This window comes from Bufo gargarizans, chromosome 3, assembly GCF_014858855.1.
Source record: "Bufo gargarizans isolate SCDJY-AF-19 chromosome 3, ASM1485885v1, whole genome shotgun sequence".
Taxonomy (NCBI): Eukaryota; Metazoa; Chordata; class Amphibia; order Anura; family Bufonidae; genus Bufo; species Bufo gargarizans.
In genome coordinates this window covers 608,935,918-608,953,406 of record NC_058082.1, presented here as the reverse complement: position 1 = coordinate 608,953,406, position 17,489 = coordinate 608,935,918, and the positions used below count along the sequence as shown (strand labels likewise).

The following is a 17,489-nucleotide window of genomic DNA, read 5'->3' as shown; positions in this document are numbered from 1 at the left end:
ATCTAGGTGTGCAGGTCCACCCAAGCCATCCAACAGATGCAAAATAACTTTGAGGTTTACTGGTTCTCAGTCAGATGAGAGCTGTTTTGGAATATCATTTAGTGCACAAGGCTGTCATTGTAAGGTATGCTGGCTGTTATCTGTCTCATGGATAGATTGGGCACATACCTGGCTTTTGGCATATAGCCTTTGTGTGGTTGTCTATTGTATGTCGTACATAATAGGAGTCTAAGACACATCCAGCTATCCTCTTAATGCTGCTGCCAAACCATTTTGATGGGGTTTCCATCAATTTCTAACCTTTTTTTATGAGGGGGGGTGCCTGGTGTTAACCATTGACTTCCAAGCATGCTCGCTTATTACTATTAGGGGCGTCTGAATTGACCTTAGAATACACTTGTCAAGTAAGGGTCTATAACCCCTGGAGTAAGAATGTATGGGATTCCATGGTTTCAGACTACAGTACAAACACATCTTTTGTAGTTTGATTATACATTTTTACATAGATTAGCAAGTTGCTCAAAATTCAGTTTAGATTTGATTTGTCCAAACCAGTACAAGAATTCAATTCAAGTCTGAATCGATTGTACCGGAATCAAAACTGTTCCAATTGGCCTGAAAATTTGTGTATGACGCTCCGAGGTCTCCTAGGACTTTTTTCTCTGTATTCTGCTTAGTTTAGAAACAATTTGCTCATGTTTACGAGGGAACAAATGGAAGGTGGCTGCCTAATCAAACTACACAGGGTTTGTATTGTAGTCTGTCACCATGAAGATGCATAGGTCTGCATAGGTCTGGTATGGATGATTAACAATATTACATCCTTTTCTACTTTAAATGCGCTGGAGCAATAAAAATGGGCATGCCATTTATGGTTTGTAAAGATGGTTTTAATGATTTTTCATATTTGTATTAAATATGCAGAAAAGGATATATAAATTACAATGAGTATAACATTGCATCTTTTATTTCTAAACAATAAGTTCTAAAGGGACATTCCAGTTCTTATTCAATACATTTCTTTATTTTACATGTAAATATATATTAGGATATCCCTTTAAGACATGGTGAATTCCTTAAAAATTAAAATGCCGCTCTTCGAGATATATGACACAATAACTGGAGGTTGAATCCAGTGATTCATGCTGGAAAAAAAGCGTTAAAAATTTCATACCCGTTAAAATCCTTGTATTGTGCCAACAACAGCAGAGTCATTGGGGCTGGTGCCTTTGAAAACAGCAGGTACTGTAGCTATAGCGATGATTAGTAATCTACAGCTTAGCGCAGACTTTAACTTGCTTCAATTCCTCATTTTGTAAGAAAGTTCTAATACCTTCCTTACAAATTGTGTTGTGATGACAGGAGACAAAATCAGATCTAATCCAATAAAAGGGAATGGAATGCTCTTCAGAACGACTGAGACATTATTCACAGTAAATCCGTCTTTTCTTCTCGGCAACAGTGACAGGAAATCTGTAATGCTTCTTTGCTTGCACATGTAGCCACACAGTTGGTCCTTGTAGAACATTCAACACATCAAGTTTAAGTTTCCATATTTCATCCTTCTATTTAGATCCAAAGATGTAGCAGTAGGGTTGTGAAGGCCAAGCAAAGAACTTGGTAATGTGATGATAGATAGAGAGACAGATATTAATACAAATGTATTATTAAGTATTGTTAGTCAGGACAATGGGTGGGATGGGTGGAATGTGTTTTGGGATGAGATAGGGTTGCATGTACTCTTGCTTTTCCTTGTCCTGTATATTTGGGTATTTTAACTGACTAATGAAAAAGGTAGTTACTAGATGAACACATTTCTTGAAATTCCTTTTGGGTCCGATTTGAACAAACCTCCCGGAAGATATGATTCAGACAGAAAGCACTCAGATTGCCCTGGAAAGTTGTGTATGACGCTCTGAGATCTCCTAGGACTGTATTTCAGGACCTTTAATGGGAAGACAGCATTTAGTAATGTCGAAGTGACAGCGACATATATGATTATGGGTAAATGACGGTAGACGGTTGTAGCCACCAGACTATGTAAAAACACACTGCACTATTGTCTTATGCTGTTTAAAATAAAATGGTCCAAAAAGTATCCCTTCTTTGTGGTGGCAAATGCCTGCTGGTGTTTATATGCATGTGGTATAGGAGGAAGCAATGGGTTAATTTAAACTAGGAAATAATTTGTTAAAAAATTCTATATATATATATATATACAATTACTGTGATGCAGGAAAATACATCAGGTCAGGTACAATCATCTATGATCAATCATCATTTTTAAGAGACTATGCAATATGTTTAAAAAAAATTGGACTGTCAATTGGACAGAGTCTAGTGCAACTGTGTCACAGAAAATACATTGAGTACACTATCAGCACCAGGATTAATACTGTAGGAGATTTGTGATTGTGAATTCTTTCATGTAAATTGAGCTAATAGCTGGCTGATACACTTGAATATTGATGGTCCAAGCAGAATCTAACTGGATTGAAATGGCCGCAGTCCATTGACACACAATGCATTACACTGACCCTGACCTGTCCCTAGCTAAAACCTCTCTATATCAATTAGTTAAATCTAACACTAACTGCAAGCGTTGATTGATGAGAACAAATCCATTGATGCTCATTTGCACCAGCCTAAATACAGAGGCCGATGCAAACAGAATGCTGGAGGAATGTCTGCGGTCATTCCTCATTCTCTTGTATAGATGATCGGCAGCACATTCCTGATTACACAGGGAGTTGTGCTGCCGACAATCAGGCATCTTTCACCCCGATCGGCTGCTCGATTATAGGAGCCAATTATTGTGAACGAGTGTTCCTATGAATGTTTGTTCACGATAATTGTGTGGTCTAATAGTGGCTTAAGATTGTCTCTGTCTGACCCCAAACTAGCTACATTTTTTGTCTAAGAGTACTTTCACACTAGCGTTATCCTTTTTCGGCATTGAGTTCCGTCCTAGGGGCTCAATACCGGAAAAGAACTGATCAGATTCATCCTAATGCATTCTGAATGGAGAGCAATCCGTTCAGGATGCATCAGGATGTCTTCAGTTCAGTCTTTTTGCCTTTTCAGGACGGAGATAATAGCGCAGCATGCTGCGGTTTTATCTCCGTCCAAAATTCTGTAACACTTGGCGGAATGCCGGATCCCATTGAAATGCATTAATGCCAGATCCGGCGCTGAGTGTTCCGGCAGACAGCTAAAAAAAGAAAGAAAAATAAATGCCGGATCCGTTTTTCCGGATGACACCAGAGAAGCGGATCCGGCATTTCAATGCATTTGTCAGACTGATCAGGATCCTGATCCATCTGACAAATGCCATCAGTTTGCGTACATTTTGACAGATCCGGCAGGCAGTTCCGGCGACGGAACTGTCTGCCAAGAATCCTCTGCCGCAAGTGTGAAAGTACCCTAAAGATAAGCTTTCTCTGCTCTATGTCTGTTTCAGCCAGGCATCAATGTACAAGCTCAGAATACACATGGATTTTCTGGTTGGGATCTTATATAGTGTCTGCCTACGACACTTGTCCAGACTTCTCAAGAGTCCCTCATTTGAAGGGACAGTCCCTATCGTTGACCAAAGTCCCTCTGTCCCTCTTTGCTTCATAATTGTCCCTCTTTTTGATCTAATGTATAGATTTGCATTAATACGTCTACGATATTGATCCAGAAAATGTTTAGAATGTTGTATATTAGAGCCTCGTATAATATATCATTATTTGATGCAATTTGGATTTTCGAAATGTCTATATTCAGATAATGTGTGCGCTAGTGTAAAAGAAAACCGTTCCAGTGTATAGCTATTCAGGAAAAATGGACCTTGTGTCATCCCTCCTGATTGGCTAAAGCTGACATGCCAGGGCACCGCTCAGGGTCATGTCATCCTCTTTCTTCACCTTCCCTGCCCTGCTGTGCTGTCTTCTCATCTGTCAAATGACGGGCTTCAGATTAGTTGAAATCCAAAATTTTTGTGAAACTCAATCCGAATTTCATTGCTTAGAATCAATTCGCTCATTTCGTTTTTAGATGTATATTCTGTGTGCTTTCGCCCGCCGTACTGTAGGCTCAATTGAATAGGACACTCTATGGTCGTGTGACTATATAGGTCATTCCTGTCGTATTTTCCTGCCGCACAATTCTGTTTCAAAATCCTGTGCGTTGACTGACATCTATTTTCCCCAGCAATGTAAGATATTTTTCTCATTTCACAAAAAAGGCACACGACTTCCAAACAAGCCTGAGGACAAAGAAAAATGATTTTCCTTTAGAAATAAAATAAAAATCCCATGTTATTTAGCAGTTCTCGTCTCAGCGCACGAATAATGAAAGTCACTTAAAAGCACATTAGTAAATTGTTTATAAAAACCCTTCGGAAGGTTCCCGTTGTATGCATTTGCGGACGGCCATTATCATGAATAACTTTACAATTAATAACAGCCATCTGAATTCCCGCAGCTCCGCACACGTTGACGTTAAAAGATATAAAATGAATTGCCATTCACATCAAAACACGAGTCACTGACAATATTCGGAACGTGCGCTCAGATCCGGCACACACAGATCTCTATTAATTTTCTACTCTTTTAATAGCGCAAGTGTTTTCATTAGTTACGTTCTAGTAGCATATTAGAAACATCTGCTCACTTGCCACCAGTGCACTGCTAATAGAGAATGTCAGTTCATTTGTCTCCGGGCCCATCATGCTCCTTGATAAGTGTACCAGAGCTATAACCCAGCTGCTAGCTCTTGATACAAAGCCAGATATCGGCAACAGCCATTTATATGCAAACCATTACTCCTCGACAACCATTAATATTTTCTCTTTTCCTGCGCAGCTCCGTCTCCTGTCACCGTAATTAGAAAAGACCGGACATCTCGAAACAGTATTGCCCTTTCTTGGCAAGAGCCGGAACACCCAAATGGGATCATCTTGGACTATGAGGTCAAGTACTATGAAAAGGTGGGGAAGCAAAAGCAATTACAGCGAAAAGTTAACAAACTCTATTGTATTGGCCAAGAATAAGTCTGTGGAGCTTTCCAAGTGTTAGTGATATGTACCATTGTTAGGCCTCTTTCACACGAGTGATGCGGAACGTGTCAGGGTCTGTTCAGTTAAAAAATTATGGTTTTGCAAGCAAGATGAATCAGTTTTGTTTGCGTCCGTGTTCAGTGTTTCAGTTTTTCTCCATCAGGATTGCATCGGTTATACATCTGTTTTTCATGTGCGTGAAGAAAAACTGAAGAACACTCAACACAACCGTGAAAATGACATTGCATCTGGATACCTTTAAATTTTCACGCAGCCCCGTTCGTTTCTATGGGGCAAGGGCTGCGTAAAAAAATGGACAATATAAAACATGCTGCGATCTTTGCGGAAGAGGATTAGTAATAAACAATACTCATGTGCACAAACCAATTGACATGAAGGGGGTCAGCATTCAATCCAGATGCCGTCTGTTCGCAAAACAGAATGCATCTGGATGGAAAACTCGCTCGTGTGAAATTAGCTTTAGGGATTGATTACAGGAGAGGACATGTTTGGTTGATTTCTTTTTTTCTTTTATTAAGAACAGTTAGCATGATTTATGTGATGAGTTATTTACAATATATTGTTGTAAGTTTTGTTTTATACCTTTTATATATGTATTATGTACATGACTTTGATATGAGTAGCATGTATTTTTGGGATCATGTACTTGGGGAATAACCCTGAAATGGGGATACTAGAAGCCATTGCAAAACAATTTTTTATATCTGACTGGATATTTTAAAAGGGTTGCCGAGACATTTTCTCCTGCCTGGTCTGACTTCAGAGATGGAGAGGCAACTTCACGTCTGATGTCATATTGGGCAGGACATCATGCCTACACAGCCCTTCTAAGCCTTGTTGAAACACAGAAGTGGGCAGTCACCCTCTGCTGCTTTTTGAAGTGGCTATTCACTTTGAGTTAGATTTGGAAGACAGATTGGCATGGCCAGTTTTAAAGTGAATTCATAATTTTTAACATCCTGTCGGTGAAGAACTCCAGAGCCCCTGCATTGACCAGTATTGTAAAGATAAAATTCTGGCCATCACTAGGGTGCGTTTTAGAGCATACTGCTTTATTACTATGATGTGGCAAAAGTATGCAGTAGGTATTCAGGAATTTGCAAGAACAATAACAGAGGAATGTCTCAACACAGAAAAGGTGACCAGAATTCTTATTTCCTGGAGAATAAAAGTAATTACAAAATATACATACCCCCAAGCTACAGATTAAAAGAGGTTAATTGAAAAATCTATAATTTTTATATTTCTACTCACGTGCATTCCCCCGTTATGGGCCTGAAAATTCTCTATCCTGATAAACAAGTCCTAGGAGTCCTCTTTATCATATTATGCACTCAGAGGCACACTAGGGAATGCAAGTGAGTAGAAAGATAAAAAAAAAATTACAGAATCTGCATATTTTAATGTATTTACTGATTGATGTAATTTAGAGGTGATATTTTTCCCTATGTACCTGTTTTTCGTCAATGCTTTCATTCCCCTGTTCTCAGCATCACTGCATTCTGGCAGGATGTTTACATACAGAACTTCCTGTTTTCTTCAGCTTCCTGGCGTTTCTAACTAAAGCTGGCATGCTTTACTCTGTAATGTTTCTCAGGGCTTGCTCCACCTAACATTGAGAGGAGAAAGGTAGGAGACATGACTGCTGCAGAGGGAACAGTGTGTCAGGTGAAGCAAGCCCTGAGAAACATTACAGAGCAAATCATGCCAGCTTTAGTTAGAAACCCAACAGGAAGCTAATGAAAACAGGAAGTTCTGTATGTAAACATCCTGCCAGGATGCAGGGATACTGAGAACAGGGGAGGGAAGTGTTGACCTGAAAAACAGGTATATAGAGCGTTTGTGGTACTCTGGGCAAATAAAAAAATGTCATTATGAACCCCTTTAAGCCATTGCTTATGTGACTATGCTGCTTCTCTTACGTGTGTAAATGTTTCTCTGATGCTTCCGCGTGATCTATGTGGCATTGGTTGCGCAGATTCAAGTCCTAAACGCTTGTCATAAAACAGAGCATTGTTAAGACCCATAGAAATGGCCTATAGTTATGGAAGACATTAACATATACATGTAGGTCCTTATAAGTTATGACTTCCAGAAAATGCTGAATTTATGGACTGATCAAACATCAGTGGAATTTTTGTCATAATTTTAAATTAAAACATCACAAAGCTTGATACAGCTTTAAAAGTAAATTATCTGATGGTTCAGACTAATTACCAGATATTTCAGACTTCAAACAATGCTATCTGAGTGAAAATAATAGGTTTCAGATGTTAGATATCCTGCCCAACAAGCAGCTGAAAACCATAACTGTACATACAGGAATTCATATAAAAAATTGTACGACCAAGAGGATCATATATGAGGCATACAATGAGGAGTTTTCCTATGGACTTGAAAGTTACGTTCTCATGCTACAGTCTTATAAAGCTCAAAGGTGGCAGCCTTTGCTGGGTATAGTCATAGTAACTGTTAGGCATTTTTTTTTGCTATAGATTATAACAAAAATATTTGTTTCTAAAAGCAGGAACAGGAAACTAGCTACACCATCCTGAGAGCCAGAGGTACCAACGTGACCATCAGCGGTCTTAAGCCTGATACCACATACATTTTCCAAATTCGGGCCCGGACAGCTGCTGGTTATGGATCCAACAGCCGCAAGTTTGAGTTTGAAACAAGCCCTGATTGTACGTACCTATATGTTCTTTGTACTGTATTATCATCTGGTTACTTTATATTGTCCTTCATATACTGTACCTAGTCAGCTTTTTTTTCAACTGATAAGCAATTAATTCAAAGTATATAACATAGTACATAAGGCCGAAAAAAGACATTTGTCCATCCAGTTCGGCCTGTTATCCTGCAAGTTGATCCAGAGGAAGGCAAAAACAAATAACCCTGTAAGGTATAAGCCAATTTTCCCCACTTTAGGGGAATAAAAAAATCCTTCCCGACTCCAATCAGGCAATCAGAATAACTCCCCCTCTCTAGTAGCTATAGCCTGTAGTATTATTACGCTCCAGAAATACATCCAGGCCCATCTTGAATTCCTTTATTGTACTCACCATCACCACCTCCTCAGGCAGAGAGTTCCATAGTCTCACTGCTCTTACTGTAAAGAATCCTTTTCTATGTTGTGTACAAACCTTCTTTCCTCCAGACGCAGAGGATGTCCCCTCGTCATAGTCCTGGGGATAAATAGGTGATGGGATAGATCTCTGTACTGACCCCTGATATATTTATACATATTAATTAGATCTCCCCTCAGTCGTCTTTTTTCTAAAGTGAATAACCCTAATTTTGATAATCTTTCAGGGTACTGTAGTTGCCCCATTCCAGTTATTACTTTAGTTGCCCTCCTCTGGACCTTCTCCAGCTCTGCTATGTCTGCCTTATAGATGGGAAAAAAAGAGCTCAGGATCCAATTTTGATCATAGTGCTATGTATGTGTCACGGCCTCTGTTGTGTTCTACATGACACGGTTGCCGAGCATGCTATTGCCTGCGGCAAAGTGTTGTTGTTGCAGCATGTCGGTGCCTCCTCGTTTCTCCTGGGGCCTTCCCTGTCTGGTGTTGGAGGGGTTAATTATCTAGCTGGTGGGGATCTAAGTGTATCTTGGGTGTGGCCTCTTGGCTCTTTATATTGTGGTGTTTAGAGTCTGAGGTCAGTTGCCCTTCAGCCTTTATGTTAGCTGGAGTGCTGCTCCTATCCTGGATATACCATCTGTCCAGTGGGAGGGCCTCCTAGCTAGACATCAATGTCACCATGTTGTCTCCACTATGTTCCCTATGTCTTTACCTTCCCTTCTCTACCACTTTCCCTGTCTGTTGTACCTTCGGAAGGGGGGGTGTCAGGGTTCCCCGGAGGGGGAATCATTAGTTGATGTGCAGCTCTGCCGGGGGAAACCTGCTCCCTGATCCTGGCATCCAGGCCTAGTTGTATTCCCATATACCCACCTCATTGTACGGTGGGGAGTTTCCCCCACTCCCCACCGTGACAGTTTGTTTAGCTGTCACCTCTCCGTTTGGCTTCGGAAGAGGGTTCAGCATGTGTCGCCTGCCGTTTTCTGGCACGCATGCTTGTCTTCCGGAGGGAGGGTGAAAGGAAAGATTCTGTTAACAGTGCGGTTCACAGTGACTGGTGTTTCCGTTGTTGTGTTAACTGTTACCTGTGTTGGTATCTCTCCTCGTCTATCCTTAGTGGTTCCTGTGTGAACTGTGTCTGAGGTGGACGCAGCTTTAAGTGCGGTCTCTCCGAGCTTTTTTGTTGGCTGGCTGGCCGGTTCCTTGTTGGTGGTTTCGGCGTGCTGGCGGCAGTCTTGGGGAGACTTGCTTGCACTAAAGTTGATTCTGCTACTTATTTTCCCCCGTGTTGTTTGTGGGTGCCCAACCTAGCTTTCCCTTTTCGGTTTGGGAGGGCTTTGAGGGGTGGGAGTGTCACGGCCTCTGTTGTGTTCGCCGTGACACGGTTGCCGAGCATGCTGTTGCCTGCGGCAACGTGTTGTTGTTGCAGCATGTTGGTGCCTACTCCTTTCTCTTCATATAGTGGTGTTTAGAGTGTGAGGTCAGTTGGCCTTCAGCCTTTGTGTGAGCTGGAGTGCTGCTCCTAACCTGGAGATACCATCTGTCTAGTGGGAGGGCCTCCTAGGTAGACATCAATGTCACCATGATGTCTCCCCTATGTTCCCTATGTCTTTACCTTCCCTTCTCTACCCCTCGTATATGTGTGGTGTGGTTTGTATGGTTGGTGTTGTAATGTCTAGTTTGATGTTCCATGTCTGGTATGTTTGGTGTTGTAATCCAGAATGGGAGTGTGAGGGTTCCCCGGAGGGGGAATCACTAGTCAGTGTGCAGCTCTGCTGGGGGCCCCCTGATCCCGGCACCCAGGCCTAGTTGTATTCCCATATACCCACCTCATTGTACGGTGGGGAGTTTCCCCCACTCCCCACCGTGACAGTATGGCATTTGTCACCGGCAGTAGTAACCATACATTTTCCTGAGATTAAAGATAAAGGAAATAGTGGCCTTCACAGTGCATTAAAAGGGTTGTCCTGGATTTTAATATTGAGATAACCTATCCTTAGAATAGGCAAGTAATATCAGATCCGACTCCCGGCACCCCCCACTATTCAGCAGTTTCAAGGAGTCTGTTTTACTGCTGTTGATATATATAGCCTGTTCTGCATTAATGATATATAATCATGTCTTATGAAGGCAACTCCTGTCCATGTGTACTATTAGGGCATATTGATGTCATAGAGGGGGTTCCTGTGTTTGAACCATAATTCTGCAAGAGTAGTGCCTATTCTTGTGGACTCAAGCTGTTTTTTTGTATTACATGAATAGCCATTCCTCTGAAAGTCTACCATGTAATACCAAATTTTTTCAGCAGGGAAATTGCCCTACCGGACACTGCTATCTCAGCAAAATCAGGTGTTTGCTGATGGTGCTCAGAGCAAGGATGCATTTTGAAACATTAAAGGAATTTTCTGGCTGTTTGTTATTTAATCACCAATCCTCAGGATCAGTCTTCAGTATCTCATCAGTGGAGGTACAACTTCTTGCACCCCCATGGATCAGCTGTTGTAGGAGGCACTAGCGCGTCTGTGACTGCAGTGGTCTCCTCGCAGCTTACCAAGCACAAGGCCATCCACCGGATATTGCCTGTGCTTGGTATTTCATCTCAGCTCTGTTAGCTTGGATAGGCTATGTGACTGGTGAACATGAGGTCATATGACCTAAGAAATGGCTGCAGGGCTCACCATAGCATCGTAACCAATTCAAACAGTTGATCGGTGGTGGTGTGTCAGATGACGTGTCCTGAGGATAGGTCCCTGTCAATAAGCTGTCTGACTTTCCCAGGCCATGTGATGACACGTTCATCTGTCACGTGGCCTAGGAGCTGCTTAGCCCCATTCAATTAAATGGGGCTTAGCACAATATTAAACACAGCCACTATACAATGTACAACCCTGTGCTTGGTGAGCTGTGAGAAGGCAGCGGCGCTCACAGGAGCGCAGTTGCCTTCTCAAAACAGCTGATAGGTGGGGGTTCCGGGTGTCAGACCCCCACCAATCAGATCATAGGTCATCAGTCATCAGTAAAAAAATATAATCTCAGAAAACACTTTTAATACTTTCATTCAATCATAGAACTTTTTACATTACATTATATTTAAATATATTAAAATAATAAAATAAGTAACTATAAAGACATAGCAGCCTAAAGTCTCATGTATACAGTAGAGATGTGTGGACAGCGCCTGCACATCAGAAGGTCCCTACTGCTCCATATACAGAGTCCTAGGCTCTCTGTGTACTACCGTATGGTGTTGCCCTACAGCCCTATGTTCCTAGAGCTTACAGTGTACAGGAAGGTTAATGAATGTGACACATCAATGGAATAATTAGTATAAATAAGGGCTCATTCACATGCCTGTATTTTCTTTTCTTGTCCTTTCCGGGGGTTTTTGCAGCCATTTCTGCAAAAAAATAGAACATGTCCTATTCTTGTCCGTTTTGTGGACAAGGACAGGTATTTTTTCATTAGATCTGTAAAAAAACGGATGCAACACGGACGTCACTCAGACGTCATCCGTTGTTTTGTTTTTTGAAGATCCGTGTTATGTGGACCACAAAATACATATGGTTGTGTGCATGAGCCCATATACAAATTGTTTATGCTATTTTAATTAGAATCTTTTATTTTAATTCTTATTCATTGTTAGTTTGATATGGTCTAGTTAAGAATAGACAGTAAATACTGTAGTGAATTAAATGATGAGTGTTACTGGTGTTAAGGATTCATTGAGTGCACGGCAATATTTAGTACAGGTGCGATTTTATACCCTTCTGTTTACCCGGAGGTGTAGTGGTGGTTTTATATAATTTTATTGTCATGCACATTTACCAGTCCATTACATCTGAGTACAGTAAAAAGCAAGAGCATACGCCATAAATTCTAAGTGTTTTTCAACAAGCATGTGTCACCATCATAAACGAGATAGGCTGACTCCAAGCATTTCATCGAAAAGACAAAGTAACCGGAGATAGAACTGGAAGTGAGACATGATAAAAGCCAGGGAACGTAACGCCCGTGACGAATACACTTTGATTGAAACAGCCATACCAGTGCACTGATTTAGTTATTTTCTGCTATTTGAGATAAGGAAATAATCATTTATGAAGACAGCTGTTATTTGCTAATGTATTTCTTTTACCTTTATTGCTCTTATCTTCCATTCCGGGCTGTGGTCACATGACCATGTCCATGCAACGTTTTCTTATTTCCTGTGATGTTATGTCCATGGGCGGGGCAGTGATAGAGGAGTGTCTATGTAACTAGCTGTGTGGGAGGAGCTATAAACTAGCTGGGCGTGGTTAGGGGTAGTCATGTAGCTGTGGCAGTGAAAGGAGAAGTGCATCATGGGTTTGGTTGGATACAGGAACAGGAAGTGCTCCATACAGGATGGAAACAAACCAGAGGGATTGGTTTACATGGTGAAAATGGGTCAGGAGAGTCCTAACTGAAAAAAACATGGGGAAGATGTACATGATGTAAGCAACTGTTAACACATCTGAGTAATCCTGGAAACCCTTTTTAAGTCCCTTTCCCTTAGGGCCATAGACATACCTGTATGGCAGCACACAGAAGGGATCATTTACTAACTGATATACACCAGTTTTCTAAAATGCCGGTCTTAATAAATGACCTCCCCAGAGTCCTTATAGTTTTGTGGTACAAAGCCTTAGGCACTCTAAATGGCATTTTACAGAGACATTCTCTCCTAGAAACAAGGCTTATACCTCTGTAATATGGCCTCTGATGGAACATTTATTACTGTATTTTGTTCAATATTCTGCATAACAGGATGTCCTATAATTAGGCAGCACCAATTATACCGCTAAGTCAAAATCTTTCCCTAAATGACTCTAATTACCAGAATGAAAGATAAAAACATGTAAACGAGACACTTTATCCATGGAGTATATACAGAAAACCTGTTCTAGCCATATTGAGTGCCAGAGGAGCCTCAGCATTCATCATTAGCTAACTATCCGCCGCTTCCTTCCTAACACAAGTGTTGAAAAGCCGCAGCTGTAAATGAGTGCAGAAGTGATGCCCTTACACAAACCCATGTAAACATACATTACGAGAGAAATCCAATATGCCACCCACAGTCACACTCTTCCAACAATTGGGTAGCGCTCTCCAGTTTTCACGTGTTTTTACATGGGAATTAAAGTCAATTATATGCTTGTTCTTAGTTTGCTGGATTAGTAGTTGCCGTAAATAAAAGTTTAATGCAAACTATGATAACTATACGTTGTGAACTGTAACAAGAGCAGACCCGCAATTTGGCAAGTAGACCCGAGCAGAAATAATGTTTAAAAGTTTATGATGGTGCCAGTAAAGCAGGTTTAGCTGTTTTTCTTACATTTTAGCACTATTTTTTCTCTGTGTTTAGTTTCCAACAGCCTGTTCTGGATTCCTATTAGAAATCTGGGTGCAGTTTCCTAGGATTTTAAAGAGATATCAACACTTAGGCCCCTTTCACACGGACGAGTATTCCGCGCGGGTGCGATGCGTGAGTTGAACGCATTGCACCCACGCTGAATCCAGACCCATTCATTTCTATGGGGTTGTGCACACTGAGCAGTGATTTTCACGCATCACTTGTGCGTTGCAGTGAAAATCGCAGCATGCTCTATATTCTGTGTTTTTGACGTAACGCAGGCCCCATAGAAATGAATGGGGTTGCGTGAAAATCGCAAGCATCCGCAAGCAAGTGCAGGATGCGGTGCGATTTTCACGCACTGATGCTAGGAGACGATCGGGATGGAGACCCGATCATTATTATTTTCCCTTATAACATGGTTATAAGGGAAAATAATAGCATTCTGAATACAGAATGCGTAGTAAAATAGCGCTGGAGGGGTTAAAAAAAAATATCATAATTTAACTCACCTTAGTCCACTTGCTCGCGTAGCCGGCATCTCCTTCTGTCTTGATCTTAGCTGTCTGCAGCAACAGGACCTGTGGTGACGTCACTCCGGTCATCACATGGTCCAATCACATGATCCATCACCGTGGTAAAAGATCATTTTTATTTATTTTTTAACCCCTCCAGCGCTATTTTACTATGCATTCTGTATTCAGAAAGCTATTATTTTCCCTTATAACCATGTTATAAGGGAAAATAATGCAATCTTCAGAACACCGATCCCAAGCCCGAACTTCTGTGAAGAAGTTCTGGTTTGGGTACCAAACATGCGCGATTTTTATCACGCGCTTGCAAAACGCATTGCAATGTTTTGCACTCACGCGGAAAAATTGCGTGTGTTCCCGCAACGCAGTTCAGACACTATGTACATTGTAGCTGTTTTCCTTTATTAAAAATCTAAACACCAGAACAAGGGGCACAGTCTTAAATCCATTGGGGGGAGATCAGAAACAAATTTCCAGCAAATACTATGTGGACTTAACGAGAACCTGTCACCATGAAATGCAATCTACAGGCAGCAGGTTATAGAGCAGGAGGAGATGAGCAGATTGATGTATAGTTTTATGGAAAAAGATTCAGTAAAACCAGTCATTTATACATTTATATCTCTGCTATTTCTTAGCTCAGTTGTACACAGGGGCCGTATAATCAGTGACTGACAACTGTGTCTATAGACACACTTACACAGAGAATTTCCTCACAGAGCAGAGATATAAATGTATAACTTACAAGGTTTGCTGAATCCTTTCCCACAAAATGATATATCAATCCGCTCAGCTCATCCTGCTCTATAACCTGCTGCCTGCAGATTGCACCACCTTTTATGGTGACAGGTCCTCTTTAAACAGTCCCAATCATCCCATAGGGTATTACCAGTGGAAAACTGGAAGAAACAAGATAGTTACACATGAGCAGAGATTTGTCTGCTTGTTTTCATAAATACCAATAGACTTCAGTAGAACCTGCCGCACATATGCCCACCTGCCACTCTATTCAGTCAGCTACCATCCAGGTATGGACTCTGCCAGCCGCCTTCGCTTGACGAATGGGGGTCAAGAAGTCAATTTCCTCCTAAAAGGTTGAGACTTCCACCAATCAGATATTTATCCTCTGGACAAACCATAAATGTCTAAGATACCAAAGTATGTACAGTTTAAGTTACACATTTTATATGTGCAGTATCTTTCTCTTAGTGGCAGTACATATTCATTTTTGCTCATCTTATGTGATAATGCAATTCAGCAGCAGCACATTTAGAGGTGATTATGTTTGCTAACTATCCTCTCTATTTATAAGGTTTGTGAATTACACCTGATGTAACGTGATGTTTTTTCTATCATATTTTCACTCCCATTTTTGGATGATAGTAAAGACATTACTCAAAATCCTGAGGAAATAAAATGTTAATTGGGATATATTTACAAGATTCATTGTTCACACCTCAGTAAAGTATAGCATCATTTCATGGTGCCAGGGATATAATCCAGCATGTGGATATCTTCTTATATGGTCGTGTAATCATGGGCATTCCCAGATTTTAAAAATCTTTAAAGGGGTTATCCCATGAAAAGTATTACTATGCGATGACTAGGGTATTTTAAATGAAGTAGTATTATAATATACAGTACATGCTATAAAAATATTTTTTTATGTGCATTACATTTTCCTCTCTGGTAGCGCCCCCTACGTTTTTTCCTGCTGGTCCACCTTCCCCTGCATTTAGTGCATGGACTTACATGCTCAATAGCTTCCCTGCTCCCTTCCCCTTCCCTCAATGTCGGTATAATGATCTCCTAGAGAAGCAGGTGAAGCAGCCCATACTTCCTTCCTTCCCTCCCTCCCTTCTTTCCTTCCTTCCTTTCTTCCCTCCCTCCCTTTTTTCTTTCTTTCATAGGAATATATAGCTGTCAATACAGACAGTGAGGAAGGAAATTGTTGAGCCATTACATACCACCTGAATCTCTGGGTCTGTATGTGAAGGGACTATTTTATATGCAGGAGAGGGTTTAAAGGAAGTCTGTCACCAGATTTTGACCTAATAGATCGCTTAAATAGCGCTCTAGCATGACAGTCTGGTACCTTTGATGTTTTCTTGTGAAGTTCCTCCAAGGCAAAAACAGACTTTTATTCATATGTAATTAAGGCCCACAAGTGCCCAGGGGCGGCGTTCACCTCGTTGGTGCCCTGCCTCTTCCTCTGCCTGCCCCGCTCTTCCTTTGCGTCCTTCCTTGTCAAATTCTCTGCAGCGAGATCCCGTGCCTGCGCTCCATTGCTTGGCCGGGGCATGCGCAGTAGCTACTGCGATGCCGTGCCCACAATGGGCTTTGCAGTGCACATGCCCAGGCAAAGCTATAGATAGCGCAGGCGCGGGATCTCGCTACAGAGAAGGAGGACGCAAAGGAAGAGCAGGGCGGGCAGAGGAAGTGCTAAATTAAAGGGGTTACCGTAGCTCACAAAAAATGTAAATAGACCAGTTCTAATGTGTTCCTCCATACCAAAACTGCACAAAAGGTGACAATTAAAACTTAGTGTCATTTTATGCAATGATTTTGTTGACATATCTACCCATGGGCCCTTATTCACCAAAATAGGCCTCCATTGGGTCAGTATGAGTCAGCAAACTTATTTTTACCGTTTTACTGTATAGTACAGCATAAATGATTGTGCTTTCCTATACAATGGGTCATCCCTAAAAAATCATATACTGTACTATCTAGGTTTTTTTATATTGTGGCAATAGACAACATATGCCCCTGAATGGTTATATGGTGGCATATGTTGGAGCCATCCATCACTTGTATACACCTACTGGACTACTCCCAATGTACACTCCCCGACATTAAGGCTCTGACAAGACTAGAACATATTTGATTTTAAAGGACATTTTGAGATTAACAGTAAAAAAAAAAGTCATTTGAAGGGGTTGTCCCACAAAAAACATTCTACAGTTTTTAAACCAGCACCTGGATCTGAACCCTTTTTTAATTGCATGTAATTAAAAATTTAGCATAGCCATTGAGTTATTCAATAAAATGTATCTGTATAGCGCCACCTGCTGTTTTTTTTTTTCTCATTTCTTTGACCTGCTTACTGAGATGGCTGCAGCATGCTCAGTTTCATCCTTCAACTGCCTCCGGACCTGTGATAGGGAGAGCTGAGACATGCCCCCTGAGATGTGATAGGGAGAGCTGAGACACCCCCCCTGAGATGTGATAGGGAAATCTGAGACACACCCCCTGAGCTGCAGCAGCACCCTCTGGTGCTACTGAGTTCTGCAAAACCGAACTGCAAAGAGAAATAAGGATAGAGTAGAGTAGGCCATGTATGAACGCTGAGCTTTCTATTACACATTTAAGGATTATCCATTGTAGTGAAATTTTCTAACCCACCCCAAGTATATCATGGGTGTAGTGCCTGGTCATGG

General features: G+C 41.3%; 1 protein-coding gene across 2 annotated transcripts in view; it reads left to right on the top strand.

Moving 5' to 3' along the window:
* Nucleotides 1-17,489, top strand: part of EPHA3 (EPH receptor A3) — a 352,384-nt gene that overhangs the window by 247,346 nt on the left and 87,549 nt on the right. Inside the window, exons 6-7 of one of the 2 annotated variants that reach the window (XM_044284515.1) lie at nucleotides 4,848-4,972; nucleotides 7,590-7,749. In XM_044284515.1, coding sequence (XP_044140450.1) covers nucleotides 4,848-4,972; nucleotides 7,590-7,749 — 285 coding nt within the window. Of the gene's footprint in view, nucleotides 1-4,847; nucleotides 4,973-7,586; nucleotides 7,750-17,489 lie in introns of both variants that reach the window. The other variant, XM_044284513.1, reaches the window with a different exon arrangement.